This window comes from Triturus cristatus, chromosome 2_1 (genome assembly GCF_964204655.1).
Source record: "Triturus cristatus chromosome 2_1, aTriCri1.1, whole genome shotgun sequence".
NCBI lineage: Eukaryota > Metazoa > Chordata > Amphibia > Caudata > Salamandridae > Triturus > Triturus cristatus.
The window spans coordinates 808,240,733-808,257,390 of NC_140581.1; the positions used below are offsets into that span (position 1 = coordinate 808,240,733).

Here is a 16,658-nt window from a genome sequence, read left to right on the forward strand (position 1 = left end):
GCGGAGAGGAGGGAGGAGAGGGAATTTGAGTTGCAAATGGCTAAGTTAAAAATGGAGGCAGAGGAGAAGAAGGCTGACAGAGCCTTAGAAGAAAGAACATTGTTATTGGCTCATGCACTGAGTTTAAAGGAGATGGACATCAAAACCAGACAGGCAGATTCCGCAGTGATGGTAGCAGCATACCCACAGTGCCCGAGGGAGACAAAAGAGTTGGCATCCACAAGGATTTGGTGCCCAGTGTTTTAGTGTGAGATGACATAGACAAATGTTTTTCTGCCTACAAGATAGCCCTGAGAGTCAACAAGGTCCCAGAAAAGCATTGGGTGGGTGGTCTGCTGAAACACAGGCCTACTGGGGGTGGGGGGTTGGGACACATGTCTAACACTAGAGGTTGGCGACCAAACCAGGTACACTCTAATGAAAGCCATTTAAATTGAAAGTTTGGCTGACCACTGAAAAGTAATGCCAAAGGTTCAGGGACAGTCATAAGCTCCCCAACCAGTCCTGGGTAGATTTTGTGGATTATTACTGCAAGGCACTGAATGGTTGGGTGTGGAGCAGCAAAGTGAATCATTACAATGGGCTGTACAATCTTAATATGAGAGAGCACATTCTCAGTATTTGTTTTGCAGAGTTGCGCCAGCACCTATTTCGCAGTAAGCTGATTGACCCCTGGAAGCTTGTTGAGGATGTGAATTTCTGGGCTAGAAATAGAATGTGACTGAAGGTACCTGGGGGAGAATCCCACAAATGTGATTAGGCTTACAACCTGAAGAAGGAGGGGGGGAGAAAAAGGTAAAAATAAGGAGTTCTCTAAAGGCCGCCATAATACTTTTCAAGGGTGCAGTGGTAATCAGTCCCAGTCTGAACCTAAGAGGAAGGGTTCTTTGATAAGCAGACAGGGAGGTTTGTACCCCAATGTACTAAGTGCTACAAGTATGGTCACACGAAAGGGGACTCCAAATCTCTCAAGAGGGCATATCCCCCACCAGTGCACAAACACCTGGGTTGGCGAATGTGGAGCTCGGGGAGGAGATAGTCCCAGTTAGCTTGGGGAAACAGACAGAGATAATCCTAGTGTTCCTGGGAGATAAAGAGATGGTGCCAAAATCCCATATGCCTGACAACACCTACAAGAACAGACAGTGGATCATCATCAATGGGAAACAGGTGGAGGCTCTGAGGGACACAGTAGCCAGTATGAATACTATGAAGTGTCAGCTTGTGTCCTCAGAGCAGGACCTCCTTAACACATTTCACCAAGTCATAGTCGCCGACAATCGTGACAGCCGTCTACCAGTGGCTCTGGTCCCCTTTGAGTGGCAGGGGTCTCAGGTTCTCTAAAAGTAGCTGTAAGCCCTGCCACGCCTGTAGGTTTTCTGTTAGGCAACGGCCTGGAGCAGACCACCCGGTGGGAGGTAAAACTAAGGTCACATTTGGACATGTTGGACTTGCCTGAGTTCGTTGTATGACCACACGGTCAATTGCTGCCTGTGAAGGAAGTCAATGCTGTCTGGAGCCTGGGACAATGACCCAGATGGCTGCCAAAAAGAGATCTACACGGGGCAGGGGAAACCAGTCCTGAAGTTCCCACAGTTGAAGTTGACAAGGCACCTGAGAAGGAGGCCCCCGAGCTAACCAAGGGGGACATTGCCGCTCTGAGTGACCTGCCTGAGCTTGCTGGTTGGCAAGTTGAGGGTGAGCCCACCAGGGAGGAATATAGCAAGATGCAGAAACAGTGCTTCACTCCAGATGCCATGAGGTGGCAAGCTGAAGCCCAGGCAGCAGGTGACACCTCTGGGGATCACCTGATCTATTGGGAGAATGACCTTCCATATGGTGAACCTAAGTATCCTGGCTTTGGGGCAGGCCAAGTGCTGGTGATCCCTCAGTATTACAGGACATTTATACTGGGTTTGGCACATGATATATCCCTGGAAGGACATCCAAGGTAAGACAAGACCTTTGAACGGCTTGCTGCCTACTTTTATTGGCCCCAGTTAAAGACAGCCTCAGAAGCATTCTGTAGGTCCTGTACCATCTGCCAGACAAGGTAAGTCACAGAAAAAGCACAAAGTTCCCCTGATCCCATTACCTGTTATTGGAATCAACATCATTGGACCCTTCGACCCCAAGACAGCCGTAAGCAACAGATTTGCCCTGGTCTTGGTAGACAATGCCACTCAATACCCAGAGGCCATCCCTCTGAGGTCAGTGACTGCACCTGTGGAGGCCATGGCTCTGATCGGGACCTTTACCTATGTGGAATTCCCCAAGGAAGTAGTGTCTGACTGAGACATGAACTTCATGTCAGCGTACATGAAGTCCATGTGGAATGAATGTGGGGCAGCCTACAAGTTCACCATACCCTTTCACCCCCAAACCTATGGTATTGTTGAGAGATTCAACAAGATCTTGAAAGGCATGATAATGGGCCTGCCTGAGCCCATGAGCTGTAAGTGGGGCATCCCCCTTCCTTACCTTCTCTTTGCCTACAGGGAGGTGCCACAAAAAGGAATAGGGTTTAGCCCCTTTGAACTCCTCTATGGTCATCCTGTTAGGGGACCTCTGAGCCCTGTGAGAGAGAGGTGGGAGCAAGCTCACAGTAAACCTCCCCAGGATGTGTTCAGCTACATTCTAGCCCTCTGCAACCAGATACACTGCTTCCGAAAAAAGGCAAAAAGCAACCATGCGGCCAGCCAATAGGTAATAAAGCTCTGGTATGGTCAGGAGGACACTCTGGTGGAGTTTCAACCTGGCCAGAAAATATGGGTCATGAAGTCTGTGGAGTCCAGAGCACTCTAGGATCACTGGACAGGCCCATACAAGATGAAAGAGACCAAAAGGGGGAGTCAACCTACCTGGTGGATCTCCAGACCCCTAGGAACTCCTTAAGGGTGTTCTCCATGAATCAAACCTCACTTTGAGAGTTCCGAAGTGAGCATGCACCTGGTAACAGATGAGATAGTGGAAGAGTATGAACCTTTCTCTTACCCATCCTCCAGAACAGCAGTCTGACTTAAACAAATACTCTGGAGTTTGCCTCTTTTGTATCCCTTACCCCTGGACTCAAACACCTGTGCATCCATGACATGGATACTGTAGACAGCCCACATGTGAACAAAACATTTTACAGGTTGTCAGATAAGGTGAGGACCAGTATCAAGGAGGAGTTCTCCTAGATGCTGGTGTTGGGAGAGATTGAGCCCTCCAACAGTCCCTAATCCAGCCCTGTGGTGCTGGTGCCAAAGTTTGTCCCATCGGGTGTTAATCCAGAGCATAGGTTCTGAGTGGACTACTGAAGTCTCAATTCCATCACAAAACTGATGCACACCTCTTCCCCCAAGCTGATGAGCTGCTAGACAGGCTGGGCGCTGCCAAGTTCCTCAATACTTTTGATTTAATATCAGGGTACTGGCAGATCGCTCTGACTGAAGGAGCCAAAGAGAGGTCAGCATTCTCAACTCCAGAAGTCCACTTCCAATTTTGGGTGATGCTTGAAGAATGACCCTGCCACCTTCCAGAGATTGTTTAGCAGGGTCCTAGCTGGAAAGGAGGCCTTCTCTGCCGCCTACCTTCATGGCATTGCTGTGTACAGCTCCAGCTGGGAGGAACACCTGTCTAACCTTCAGAAAGGTGCTTCATGTCCTACAGCATGCAGGCCTGACTATCAGGACCAGAAAGTGCCAGATAAGGTAGGGTTCCATGGTATATCTGGGCCACCTGGTAGGCAGGGGCAAGGTTTAGCCCCTCCAGGCCAAGTTTGACCGGGGCTCATACCCCAGTCAACCAACAACCCAATTTCTAACAGCGATGCATGGCAAGTCACAGCCATCAATGATTGTCCAATAGCGTTGGGATGGAAAAGTCCTCTGCATGTTAATGGATGTACACCTGTGCCCTAAGTGCCCAACTGTGCTGATATCTGAATCGTTAATGTTGAGTTATGTTGTCATAGGCACACACTGATCATGCGTGTGCCCCATCACATAGACCTATCTTACAGATTGCAGTCTTGTTGGACCGGGAGGGAGAAAAAGTGCTACCCTCATAGCGGTGGACGGCTACTGCCTTTATCAGGAGTTACGTTACACTTCAATAGGGAGAACCCAAAATCAAACAAAATCTGGGTCAGTATCAGTACAGAAAAGCAGGCAGTTCCAGTGGAAAGCCTAATACACAAACATCACATCACCCACATCATAAATTAGAGAAAAACAATTTTGAAAGTTCATTTCTCTTTTTCTCATTGCATTATAGTCATGCATCTTACCTAAACATATGCATAGGTGCTCCGTGTGGGAAAGTGCTCAAAGGAAGTGCTCGTCATGCGGGTTACGGAGTCGTGAAAAGGGGAGTGCATATACAGTATTTACAGTGTCTATACACTCTCCTTTTCACACCTCCGATACCCGCACGACGAGCACTTCCTTTGAGCACTTTCCCACCCGTTGCACCTATCCATATGTTTATCTAAGATGCAGGACTATAATGCAACAATAAAAAGAGAAGTGAACTTTCAAAATTGTTTATCTTTAATTTATGATAATGGTGATGTGATGTTTGTGTATTAGGCTTTCCACTGGGACTGCCTGTTTTTCTGTACATTTATCAGGAGTTAAGCAGCACGAGCTGGTGGTGGCAGCATACAGTGTAGTGATCAGTAGATGTGAAGAAGTCCTTTTTAACCTTTGTCATTAAAGTAAGGCCTAAAGGCTCACTCATTGTAAAGTTCCACTGCTGTGTGCTTAGCTCTACCGTGCCCTACATTGGTTTGGTGTGTAGTGCTGTTCAGCGCATAAGTAGTGTAACTGCGCTGGATATATGTGTATATGGGAAGAATACAATACAGGGACAATGCAGTACTGAGCAGTTTGTGCATGGTGAATGCATGTGCTGAATGTATGTGTGCCTATGAATGGTACAGTACATGAAGGATACAGTGCTGTGTGTATGTTATATGTATGTGCTGGATATATGTGTGCCTATGGGTGGTACTTTATATGAAGGATACATTGATGTTCAATGTGCGTAGGTTGTATACTTGCACTGGGTGTTTGTGTGCATGTGAATGCTACAATGCATGTAGGGGTCCTGGGTTCCATTTGGATGACCCATGCCTGCATGATAAAACATGGAGAGAAGGTAGAGAAATCTCCCAGACTTATTTGTGTATTGCTGCATTCCTGTAAGCTGGGTGGGACACACACTGGAGAGGGGAGATACAGGCTTTCCTTGCACACTTTAAAGGGTGCTCTTTGATTCAGTGAGAAGTCAAAAGAAAGGGGCCTGGGCACATCACAGGAAGGAGATGGGGCTGATAAGAGAATCATAAAGAGTAGGGTTGTGGCTAACCTTTTGATAAAAACACACAAGATGATGGACGGAATGTTGCACATTTGCAAAACATTCACCCCCAGTCACAGATCTGGGTTTAATCCATTGTTATTTTGCTCACCCCGCCACCCCAGTTCAGACATGGCCATATGCAAATCAGTCTTGGCCATGTGCCTCATGGGAACAGTCCAGCCCGAACTGCCAAGCCATGTCTTCCCTGGACCGGAATCAAGCATCTTAGGACCGGTTTCGGGGTTTCACCCCTCTTCTGCCAGGATAGCTTGACTCCAGTGGCGTAGTGAGCACAGGACCCACGTCTGGGCATACCCTTCCTACATAGGGTGAACAGCAAAACACACAAGATGATGGACGGCATGTTGCACATTGGCAAAACATTCACCCCCGGTCAGATCTGGGTTTAATCTATTCTTATTTTGCTCACCACGCCACCCCAGTTCAGGCATGGCCATATGCAAATCAGTCTTGGCCCTGTGCCTCATGGGAACAGTCCACCCCGAACTGCCAAGCCATGTCTTCCCTGGATCGGAATCAAGCATCCTAGGACCGGTTTCGGGGTTTCACCCCTCTTCAGCCAGGATAGTTTGACTCCAGTGGGTAGTGAGCACGGGACCCACGTCTGGGCATACCCTTCCCACATTGGGCGAACAGCAAAACACACAAGATGATGGACGGAATGTTGCACATTGGTAAAACATTCACCCCCAGTCACAGATCTGGGTTTAATCCATCGTTATTTTGCTCACCACGCAACCCCAGTTCAGACATGGCCATATGCAAATCAGTCTTGACCCTGTGCCTCATGGGAACAGTCACTGTACTATATACATATCACTCTGGCTGACATCCAAGGTTCATATTATGTATTAGGGCCTACTTTTCCTGTTTGCGCCTGGTCACCTTAAAACATGTGCTCCAGGCGCAAACAGAGAAAGTGCACCCTATTTCATAGAATGCACTGCCCCGAGGGCAGACGCGAACTCATGCTGCCCTGGGGGCAGTGCCGTCAAGTGAAATATGGAGCGTCTTTGAAGCAGCCACTCCATGTTTCATTGTGCAGGCAGCAACCCGCCTCCACTTTGAAGGGAGATTAGAGATCCCTTTGCTGGTGTGTGCAGTCAGTGAATGCACCCACCTGCAAAGGAATGTATGCAGGGTCCATAGGACCCCCTTTACTCCCTGCAGAAGGCTGCTCTCAGGGGGGCACTGACAGTGAACCACCTTTTAGGTGTCAGTGCGCCTCCTGACAGCTTCTTTGCCTCTGCACCTGTGTCTGTATTACAGCCCAGTTACAGAGGCATAGGGATTCCCTCATTTGCAAGGGGCATGCCCCAATGCAAATGAGGGAACGCCCCTTGCAGATAGCACTGGCGTTTTATGTGCGCCAGCGCTATTGGTATTACAGAAGGGACCGCACAAGCATCTGCAACCCCTTCTGTAATACCAAAGTGCCCTGAAGGCACACAAAGTAGGCACAAACGCCGGTTGCACCCCAGAGCACTCTCTGTAATACGGTCCCAGGTGTGAACTCAAGTCCCTTCCACGGCCTGTGTTCTGGGGCTATCACCTTTTGAGTCACTCCTGCTGTGACGGACTGCTTTCAAGAGGAAGAAGAGAGCAGAGGCGTAGATACTTCAAAAGAAGTAGACCCCAACATAAACTTCAAAGACCAAGACTAACAATTGGGTTCTGGAAATTGACTTTAAGAAGGGCAGTTTGAGTCCCCAAACATTGTCGTCTGTCAAGCAGCTAAATGGGCTGAGTGAAAGGGCAAGTTCTGCAAGTCTTCTGCCTGTGATTAGGACTGGGGGCCAAGACCTGATAATCTCTCTGCTGGGTGACTGGTCATCAACCAGGAAATTCTTCCTGGAGCACCAATGCCTGCCTGCTTGCCATTATCAGTGTGCCCTGTGAGGAAGAGGAGAGCGTTGGAAGGAGTGAGGTCCAGTGGGGAGTCCTGTCAAGTGGACATCCTTATCAGGTCATTGCCTGTATGCAGAACAAAGTCAGCGGCCATCGTATGCCAGAAGAAGCCTGTCCTGAATTGAGCCATGGGCCCATAGGGTCATCCGTGAGAAGACTACTGTGCTGTAAGGGCCATATCCCATTTGCGATAGTGAGCCATGAACCTGTATGCCAGGATTGGCCTTGAGGGCTTCAGTGTGTCAATCAGGCCAGAGCCCATAGGTATATATTGACCTCGGATACCAGAGTGGGGTCACTGGGGCCAGCAAGTTGTGTGACCTTTTCAGTCATCATTGAGAGAAGTGAGGCCATTTTGGGACTATGCCCATCTGCTCTGCATAAAGAATTCGCACAAGGAGCCTCATATCACCACCCCTCTCCCATTTTGCAAGGTACTAGAGACCACAGAGGAGCTGCCAATAACCTCCAGTCGCTACGGAGGCACCACTGTGAGTGAGAACTCTGCAACCACATGCAGGAAACTCACCTGAATCTGCTGCTGCTGTTCTAATGCCCACAGAAGAAGTGTGCTCAGGAACTCTGATCGCTCCAATTGTGTGAGGTAGACTGATTTTGGGTCAGTTGGCCCTTGGGAAAATTGCTGCTAATTAGCGCTGCAGTGTTGGTACACTGTTGACTTAAAAAATAGTGTCATAGTGGACTCCTGAGACTCGGACTACTAGTGGGGCTTACTGTGGATGTGACCTATAGTGAATGGGGAATAACCACTATTTTTAGAAGCGAAGTGGGAGTGGGACCAGGTAACCACCTATTGAACCACTAGAGCTCTAATATTAGCGGTCCGAGTAGCTGTCTGTGAATGCCATATTTTTCCTTTGTGCTGTTAGCAATAGAAATAAAATACTTCCCATTTTCCATAAAAGTGAGTATATTGCTGGACAATGATTGATTGATGCTACTATGCGCATTTTGAGTTATGAGCCTGTGTTCAATCCGTTGTATCCACATCCCTCCTCCAAGGAAACCTTGGACTGCACGGACCATGCTATTCCTCAGAGTTATGTGCTGAAGAGATACTTGGTGCAGTTAATTAGATTCCAAAGTAGGTGGGGCCCTAGGACATCAGGAATTAAAGGCTTCAACCCCTTGTTTGGGCCCAGTATTCCCTTTTGCCCCATGGTCCTCTAGAAGGGGTTCTAACAGCTAGCATAACCTAATGGCTATGGAAAGCATGACACGTAATCCCAACACAGACAAAGCAATGGCATGGGCTAGTAATGTGCTCAACAATAAGACAAAAAGGGGAACAGTGCCCCACCTTCTTCTCCTTCAGGAGACTCACTTACTGGGTACTAACTGTAAACCTTAAGGCTTATATGTTTATGACAGGGTCCACCATGTTGGCTTCTCTTGCAGCTCAGGTGCATTGGCAATCCTGCTGCACAGGTCTCACCCTATGGTGGCCAATAGTTCTCTTGAGGATCCCCTAGACAGATATGTGACGTAACAGGACAATTACATGGTCCGCGATGGGTGTTTGTGAGCCCCCTTGGATACCACATTATGGCCCTTGAGGGACATACTCATATGCCTGCCCCCCTGTAAAACACCGATTGATGGTGTATTCAATACAATTATGGACATGCAAATGTGTGGAATTTTTATCCTACAACAACAATTAGACTCCCCCCTAGCCTATGGGACTAGGTGGACTTTGTGATGTCTAGAGGGCCAGGGATCCTGATGAATTAAGGTACACATTCTACTCCTTGATTAGACTATATATTTCTATTCTCACTAGACATCAATGCTTAGCAGACATCACCATTTTACTGAGAGGTATTTCAGACCACTCACCTCTCTTGATGACTCTCAATAGCTTTGTGCCCTAAAACCGGAAGAAACTGGAGGTTTAGCCGTTGGTGGCTTAAGAAAAGTGGTTTTAGTGACCTCCCTCAGTTCCAATATTGAAGACTACTTCTGTATTAAACATGGCTCTGTTTCCCCATCAATTACAATCTGGGGCCCTATTATGGAAGTGCCCCGGAGCGCAACAGATGTTTGCACCCACTTTGTGCATCCCCGAGTCACTTTAGTATTACAGAAGAGGCTGCAGATGCCCCATTTGTAATACCGATAGCACTGTCACACATAAAGTGCCAGTTCTATCATCCTGTGGCCCCATGCAAAAGAGGGATTCCCTTTGCCTCTGTGCCCGCCCATATTATAGACGTAGGTGCAGAGGCAAAGAAGCTGTCAGGAGGCGCACTGACAGTGTGCGACCTAAAAGGTGGTGCTCTGTCAGGTTGTCGCCTGATGGCAGCCTTCTAGAGAGGGGAAAGGGAGCCCCATTGTCCCCCCTAGACATTCCCATGCAAGCAGTTACAGTCACTCAATGCACCCACATGCAAGGGGATCTCTAATCCCCCTTCAAAGTCGAGACTGGAACCTGTGAAACAAGGAGCAGCTTCAAAGCATTTGCTCCATTTTTCACATGAATGCACTGTCCCCAGGGCAGCGGATTCATACCAATGCAGTGCATTTTCCTTATTTACACCAGGCACAACTTTAAAAAGACCCTTGGTTTCTGGCTTACATGTGGATATTATACTCCTCACTTTGAGCCCGGGTATGAGTCTTCTCAAAGCCATTCCCAATTGAAAGGGGCACCAGCCACTATTCCCATACCTGCTTGCACTGGCAGTTGAGCCAGTAGCAGAGTGGATCAGGGTAGATGCAGTGGGGGATGGCTTTCAGTGGGTTTATCAGCGAGAAGATCATATATCCTTATACGCAGATGACATTCTACTGTTCCTGCGGAACCTGCAGATGGCTGGATCCTGTACAATGCAAATCTCGTGTTTATACACTGACACCATTGGTCTTTCAATAAATTGGGATAAGTCTCTGTAGGTCCCTCTATATGAGTCCAGAGGTATTATGTTCTTGCAGCCTCGTCATCCAACCTATAGGGATATCTTAAAGTATTTAGGGATCCACATCGCTACGTGTCACCATCAGACTTGGGTGCATAATATCTTGCCCTTGCTGATGCAACTTAATAAGAGTATTCAGAGATGACACCTTACTATTATCAATAAAAGTCAGGATCGCCATGTTCAAAATGATTGCCCTTCCCAAACATCTGTATGTACTCCAAACTTCTGTGCATGCTGTCCCACAGTCCCCGTGGTTGGGCAAATAACCCAGAGTATCCTGGACTAAATGCACTCAAGCTATGCTTAAAGGGGGGGGGGTTAGGAATGGCCAATATTCAGCTTAATACTGGCCCCTCATCTTACCACCATTAATGATTGGATGTTTGGGGACAGGGACGACCTGGCATACAGACTAGAACTTAAATACTCTTTGGACAATAACCCAATGCACTTTCTATAACAATCTACTATTCCAAGGCATCTTCCTGAGGTTACCTGGATGGTCTGTGTGTGTTGTTGAGCAAAGCTCTATCTCACATTCCTGGTACAACCGAATCATGTTAGAAACTCCCCATTGGCAAAGCGACCTACTCTCAACTGCCACTCTGGCATCAGCATTTAAAGAATGGGATTCCATTGGAATTTCCTACCTCAAGGTTATCTGGGAAGGAGACTTTATTAAACCATATGCTACTTTAAGCAATACATATTGTATGCACATATCCCAGTTTTTCTGATTCCTTCAATTACGCCATTTGCTGGAACCCATGTAATCTCAACTGGTACATCCCCGGCATAGAATCCCTTGATGTTTAAACTACTATTAGAACCACGGGGAAAAGGTGGTATCTCGAGGATGACGAGTGGAGGGATGCCAAGATTGCTCTGCACACCGTGGCTGTTTCCTCCTGCCTCCACCGCATTCAGTTTCACTACCTGCCTAGCACCTACCATACCCCCGGAAGGTTGTCTAAAATGAGATCTGAGCTTTCTACTAGGTGCCATGCTGAGAAGAGTACCCTCATGCATATGATCTGGGACTGTCCCTGTATACGACCCTACTGGGAGGGAGTCCATCATTGCCTTATCACGGTTACGAGTAAAGCAATGGCCTTGCCGCCCAAGGTGGCCTTACTGGGTTTCTAGGAGGAGGCTGGTGGTAGCAAAGTTGTGCATATTCTCGTGGGCCTGGGATACTTGATCTCCAAAAAAGATACAGCAAGAAATTGGAGAGCAGAGGCTTTGCCCACCCTGAAGGACTGAAAACTGGGTATGGATAGATGCCCCACGATCAAATGTAAGATCCATACTGCGCGAGGAAGCCCACGGACATTTGAGAAGATTTGCGGTAGGTGGCTGGAATTGTTCTGAGTTGGGGGTATAGAAATCGTAGATAGACCAGTATATGCTTGCTCACCTGAGGTGGGGCATAGCACTTATGTTAAATCCGGGTGTCAAAAGTAAACTTTGTACCAATTGATAAATACTCCAGAGTATATTGTACTACAATAGCTGCCTGTATCACTGTTACATGTGAATCAAATACAATAAGTATGTCTTGCAAGTAAAGACAAAGGTGGAAAGACAGTGGCAAATGGAGAAAGCAGGAATGAAAAAGAATCCACAGGAGTGTGATTTCTTGGCATGAAAGAGGAATGAGGTGAAATAAAGCCTGGACAGTCTTGGTATTTGGAAAGGCCAGCATTGGACAGTGGCGCCGGGAGGCTTATTAAAATAAATTGGACTCCAGCACTTATTTCTTTTCATGTCAAGCACTGCACTGCTACAATCAGAATACAATGGCAGGCCTGAAGTAGTGTTTTTCTTAAATGATCATGTTTTTAGACTCAAATGAATCTATGTTTGGTAGTATTGTATTAATGGGTTTTTACTGTTTAAAAGTGCTGTGTACTTACATTCTTTGATGGTTCAATAGGGAGTACTTTTTCAGACATTCTTCCTTTGAGTTATGAAAAGCAATTCCTAAACGTTGCACAGCCTTCTCATTTCTGCTTTCTTTCTCATTTTTAGGGCAACGTCTCCTTTGTTTGCGCAGAGCCACAAATTGTGCCTGTGACCTTCCTGACCTCCAAGAGTTATCTCACTCTCCCTGGCACATCGCAACAAGAGGAACTGTCCGTGAGCTTTCAGTTTCGGACCTGGAATGCCAATGGTTTTCTGTTATTCACCAGGCTCTACCAGTCATCCGGAGATCTTCTTCTGTATATGAGTGAGGGAAAACTCAGACTCAGCCTTTTCAAGCAAGGGAAACTCCACACGGATATCGTTGCAGGTATGGGAACAAAAATTGGTAGTTGTATGTTGCAAAAAATGACAAGTGTGCTCGTGGCATTTGTATTGCATTTTACACCATTGTTACACTATTTTCTTTACTTATGTTAGATAATGTTCTTCAAAACACAGTTTAATGAGACAGGCTACTCTAAGCCAAAACCTTACATTGATTTACTTGCGTGAGGAAAAGTTTGGAGAGGAGAGATTTACCACGATTTACCACAATGTCTGGGAACATTTTAGATAATGTTAGGAATTAGATTAAGGTCCTTATTACTTGTTTGGTGGTCTGTGGACCACCGACTCGGCAGTGGTGGTCCAATGGCACTAAGCCTACTGCTGCATTACGAGTTGCGAATATTGCCTGTTCAGAGACCGCTGCTGGACTGCTGACACCACCAGCACACCGCTGACCACTGGGGTCACGATAGGGGCAGGGAGCCTCCATTGGGTGGTACAGAGGAGCAACATCACCATCCGTATTAGGAGTTGACTTTCCAACGAGCTGACTGCGATGGTCGGACTGACGTCTAATGGTCAGCGGAGACAAAGGATTTGGGGTGCATACTCACCCTTTTCCAGTTCTTTCCAGCAGATTTCGAAGTGGATCCATTTCTCCAGGTCCCCCCTACACAGGAGCATCTTCAATCCGAGAAATACAACCCCATATGTAACGAAATATAGGTAAGTGCGTTGTCAGAACTGCCCACTTATAGGTAGGACTCTGGCAATGGGTAGGTGGTATTTTTCAAAATACTTCAAGCATATCGTGCATCCGGCACATATGCAGTCGAAATGTACACACAGGTATTCCTATGTAATGAAATACATTGCCCACTGCTGCAAGACCACCGCAGCCACACCACCTCCACCTCAGCAAACTCATAATTCGAAGTTGGGATGACCAAAGGTTCAGTGGTCTCCTACTGGTCATAATAAAGCCCTAAATGTTTCAGTCTAGAATTACTGAAAAGTCATTCAATGCAACACATTAAGACAACTTTCGGATTTTGGAAAATTTAAATAATTAGAATAAAGTTTTTTGCCCAGAATGACCAGACACGCAACAGAGCAAGGCAACTTGCTGTGCTGTGCTGCACGACCGGCAGAGTTGCGCACCATGATGCAAGGGTGCCTGCCTTACAGGCAAGATTGTTTTTGTGCACCTTCCTGCGCAAAAGCAATCCTCAGAGGCATTTTCATCTTTCTGCGTATACTGCAGAATGCAGCACATGCACAAAGAGGAAATATCAAGGAGAAAAAAATATATTTCTTTGTTATGCCTCTATTGGGATGACGTATCATTTTGACTCAACCCCAGGTTTACTACTCTTAGTAAACCTGGGACTACTCACAGATCAACAATGTTTGAAGATTTCCTTATGAAACTCCCATCTATTCTCCCTGGCCTGTTGAGAGTAAAAATCGAATACTTATAGCCTTTATTTGTAAACATATATTTAAATAGCCAAATCAAGGGGGCGCTAGAGGGCGCTCGGCAAAAATGGCCGCACCCTAGTGGCGCTCTGCCTGGCTGAGCCACGATCCGACCAATATCTGCCTGCAAACTTGTCATCCGGTGGCACAGAGGGGTGCATCTGATGAGCGAGGTCCCCCTGCTTCAATTGGTGCCCTTTGCTGCTGCCCACTATTGAAAGAATTGTGGAATCCCTGCTGCCGAGGCCTGCCGACGAGTGACCACAAAATGGCGGCGCCCGGGGATCTATGAGACGGGCTGCCATCGCTGGGTCGGTGTGCCCTCTTTGCATTGAGAAGCTCTCCTGCCATCAGGGATTGTATTGGGGAGGACTGAGCTTTGCCCCTGATGCCATCGCGCCTGCTGGAGGAGCCGCCAAGGGGCCCGTGAGGCCATGGGAGGAAATGAGGGAGCGGAGAACTTTGGCGACTACGGCGACTGCAGTGGAGGCGGGCCCCTGTGTACCCGGCGATGGAGGTGGTGAGTGCGGCATGGCCTAGCACAGGTCCGTGGCAGTGGAGGCGGGTGCAGGCCCGGTGCGGGCGGCATCCCACGAGCCACAGGAAGGTGCTGGGGGGCACCGGTGGCCCGGGAATTCACTGCGTGCAGTAGCAGCTACATACGCATTGCAAACAGCCACGCTGTTCTCTGCCTTGAAGGTGTCCCGCCTGCTGGTCCCTCTCTGGCGGCGATTGGCACGAATCATGCCCATTTTTTAGTGGGGTGCTCAATGACTGAATTACTGCCAGCATCTGTGGAGATAGGTCCGCGCCTTCCTGCACAACATTTTACTGGGCCCCATTTGACTCATTAATGGCTATCTTGAGGGGGGACGCAGTGCGGATCCGTTGAGCAGCCTGCCCCTGTTCATTATATTGGCCACTCTCTGCCTATAGCGGGGAGGTGTTATTGAGGAGAGCGCGGCGTCCATCTTGTATCAGACGCGCTGCAGTTCTCTGAACTGCCCTGATTGCTGAGGCTGTGGGGCCTGGCCTGGGACCAGCCAGTGCTCTACTTGTTGGGCGCTCTGATTTGTGTTGCTTGCCCACGCCTGCCAGACGCTCCTGTGGTGGTACTGCTTGGCTGAGGGTTAGCTGGCACCGGGAACATAGCCGCTGTGCAACCTACCTTCGTGAGGTGGGTTTTGGTGCTGCCACTGCGGAGCCAGAGGTGAGGTGCACTTCCTGTGGCCTGGGATTCTTGCTGAACTGGGTCTCGTGCAGCTTCGCATAACTGCAGCGCCTCTGTTGGGTGTGAGCGCCCGTGTCCGGTTGGGGTCTGTTTTGCTCCCCGCCTCAATTAAATTGCGGTCTCTACCAACCCCCGTGGGGCTTCTCTTTTGATCTCGCATTGACGATTCACTGCTTGCCTCCCTTGAAGTGCGGGTGGGAGTTCACACATTTAAGCCACGGTCTTGCGTACGCCTGGGGGAGTGGGCGGGGGTGGAGGTGCCCACGGACTGTGCTTAATTCCTACACCTGACGCTGAGGGGGCCGGACTCCACCTTACCCCTTGTCGATAACCCCGCTTGGTATCTGGGCAACATAGGCAGGACGGACAAGACCCAGTCTCGCCTCACGTTTGAGGCACGAAGACCCACTAAGACGCTGCAGAAGGCTGCCTCAGACTCCGAAGCCGACGTACCGGAGGGGGGGCCCTCCACCCTCGAGGCTACGCTCTTGGCAATGCAGCGCAGGCTCCAGACTATCGAGGGTACGATGGCAGCTGTCAATCATCGCCTCGACCACATGTCCTCACAACTGGAAAAACAGAACGCCCGCATGGGAGAGGTCGAGCAGCGAGTCTTTGCAGCAGAGGACGGCCTGAGCGATGTCACCGGGAAAGCCCTCAACATGGAAAAAGTCTTGTCCGTCATTCAAGCTAAAAATGAGGACTTGGAAGCATGCTCCAGGCGTAACAATATCCGTATCATTGGGCTTCTGGAGTCCACCAATGTAGGCAAAATGGAGACCTTCATTGAAACACTGATCACAGACATTTTTGGTACAGAGCAGCTGTCTCCCATTTTCATTGTAGAGCGGGCCCATCGCTCGCTGGCTGCTCGTCCGGTTGCAGGAGCTCCCCCTCACCCCATTATTGCGAGAGTATTGAACTATAGGGACCGTGATGTAATTTTACACTTGGCATGAGAGAAGGGCACCATTAAACACCAAGGCAACAAAATCTCCTCCTTTCCGGATTTCACGGTCGCGGTCCAGGCGGCGAGAAGGGAGTTTGCGGATGTCAAAAAATGTCTCCAGTCCGAAGGGGTCCTGTATGCTATGCTCTACCCCGCCCGCCTGAAGATTGGCCCGGACGGAGACTCTCACATTTTCAACAACCCCAAAGCGGAGACATGAATCCCGAACACCTTCAGATACGGAGGAACATTAGGCCTATATGGGGTACTCATAGAATTCTCCTGCTGTCTGGATAACTCTAAGTCACCTATGGTTTTATATTAACCCATGACCAGTTACGTATATGTACGCCTTGTTTCATTCCCACGTACCAGTGGAATTGGCTGGGGTTAACTATGTTACACATGCTTACATATCTGGTGTGGGTTTCATGGTAGCGTATTTTGCAGGCACAGCTACAGCACCCTGCTCAGCCACCTCCTGCTAGACGGGAGGACAGTTGCACTCTAACGCCCTTGTGTGGGT

General features: G+C 48.5%; 1 protein-coding gene across 2 annotated transcripts in view; it reads left to right on the top strand.

The window, feature by feature from the left end:
* Positions 1 to 16,658, top strand: part of CNTNAP4 (contactin associated protein family member 4) — a 1,754,782-nt gene that overhangs the window by 1,075,319 nt on the left and 662,805 nt on the right. For both annotated transcript variants that reach the window (XM_085632834.1, XM_085632836.1), the window contains exon 8: positions 12,252 to 12,513. In XM_085632834.1, coding sequence (XP_085488960.1) covers positions 12,252 to 12,513 — 262 coding nt within the window. The remainder of the gene's footprint in view (positions 1 to 12,251; positions 12,514 to 16,658) is intronic.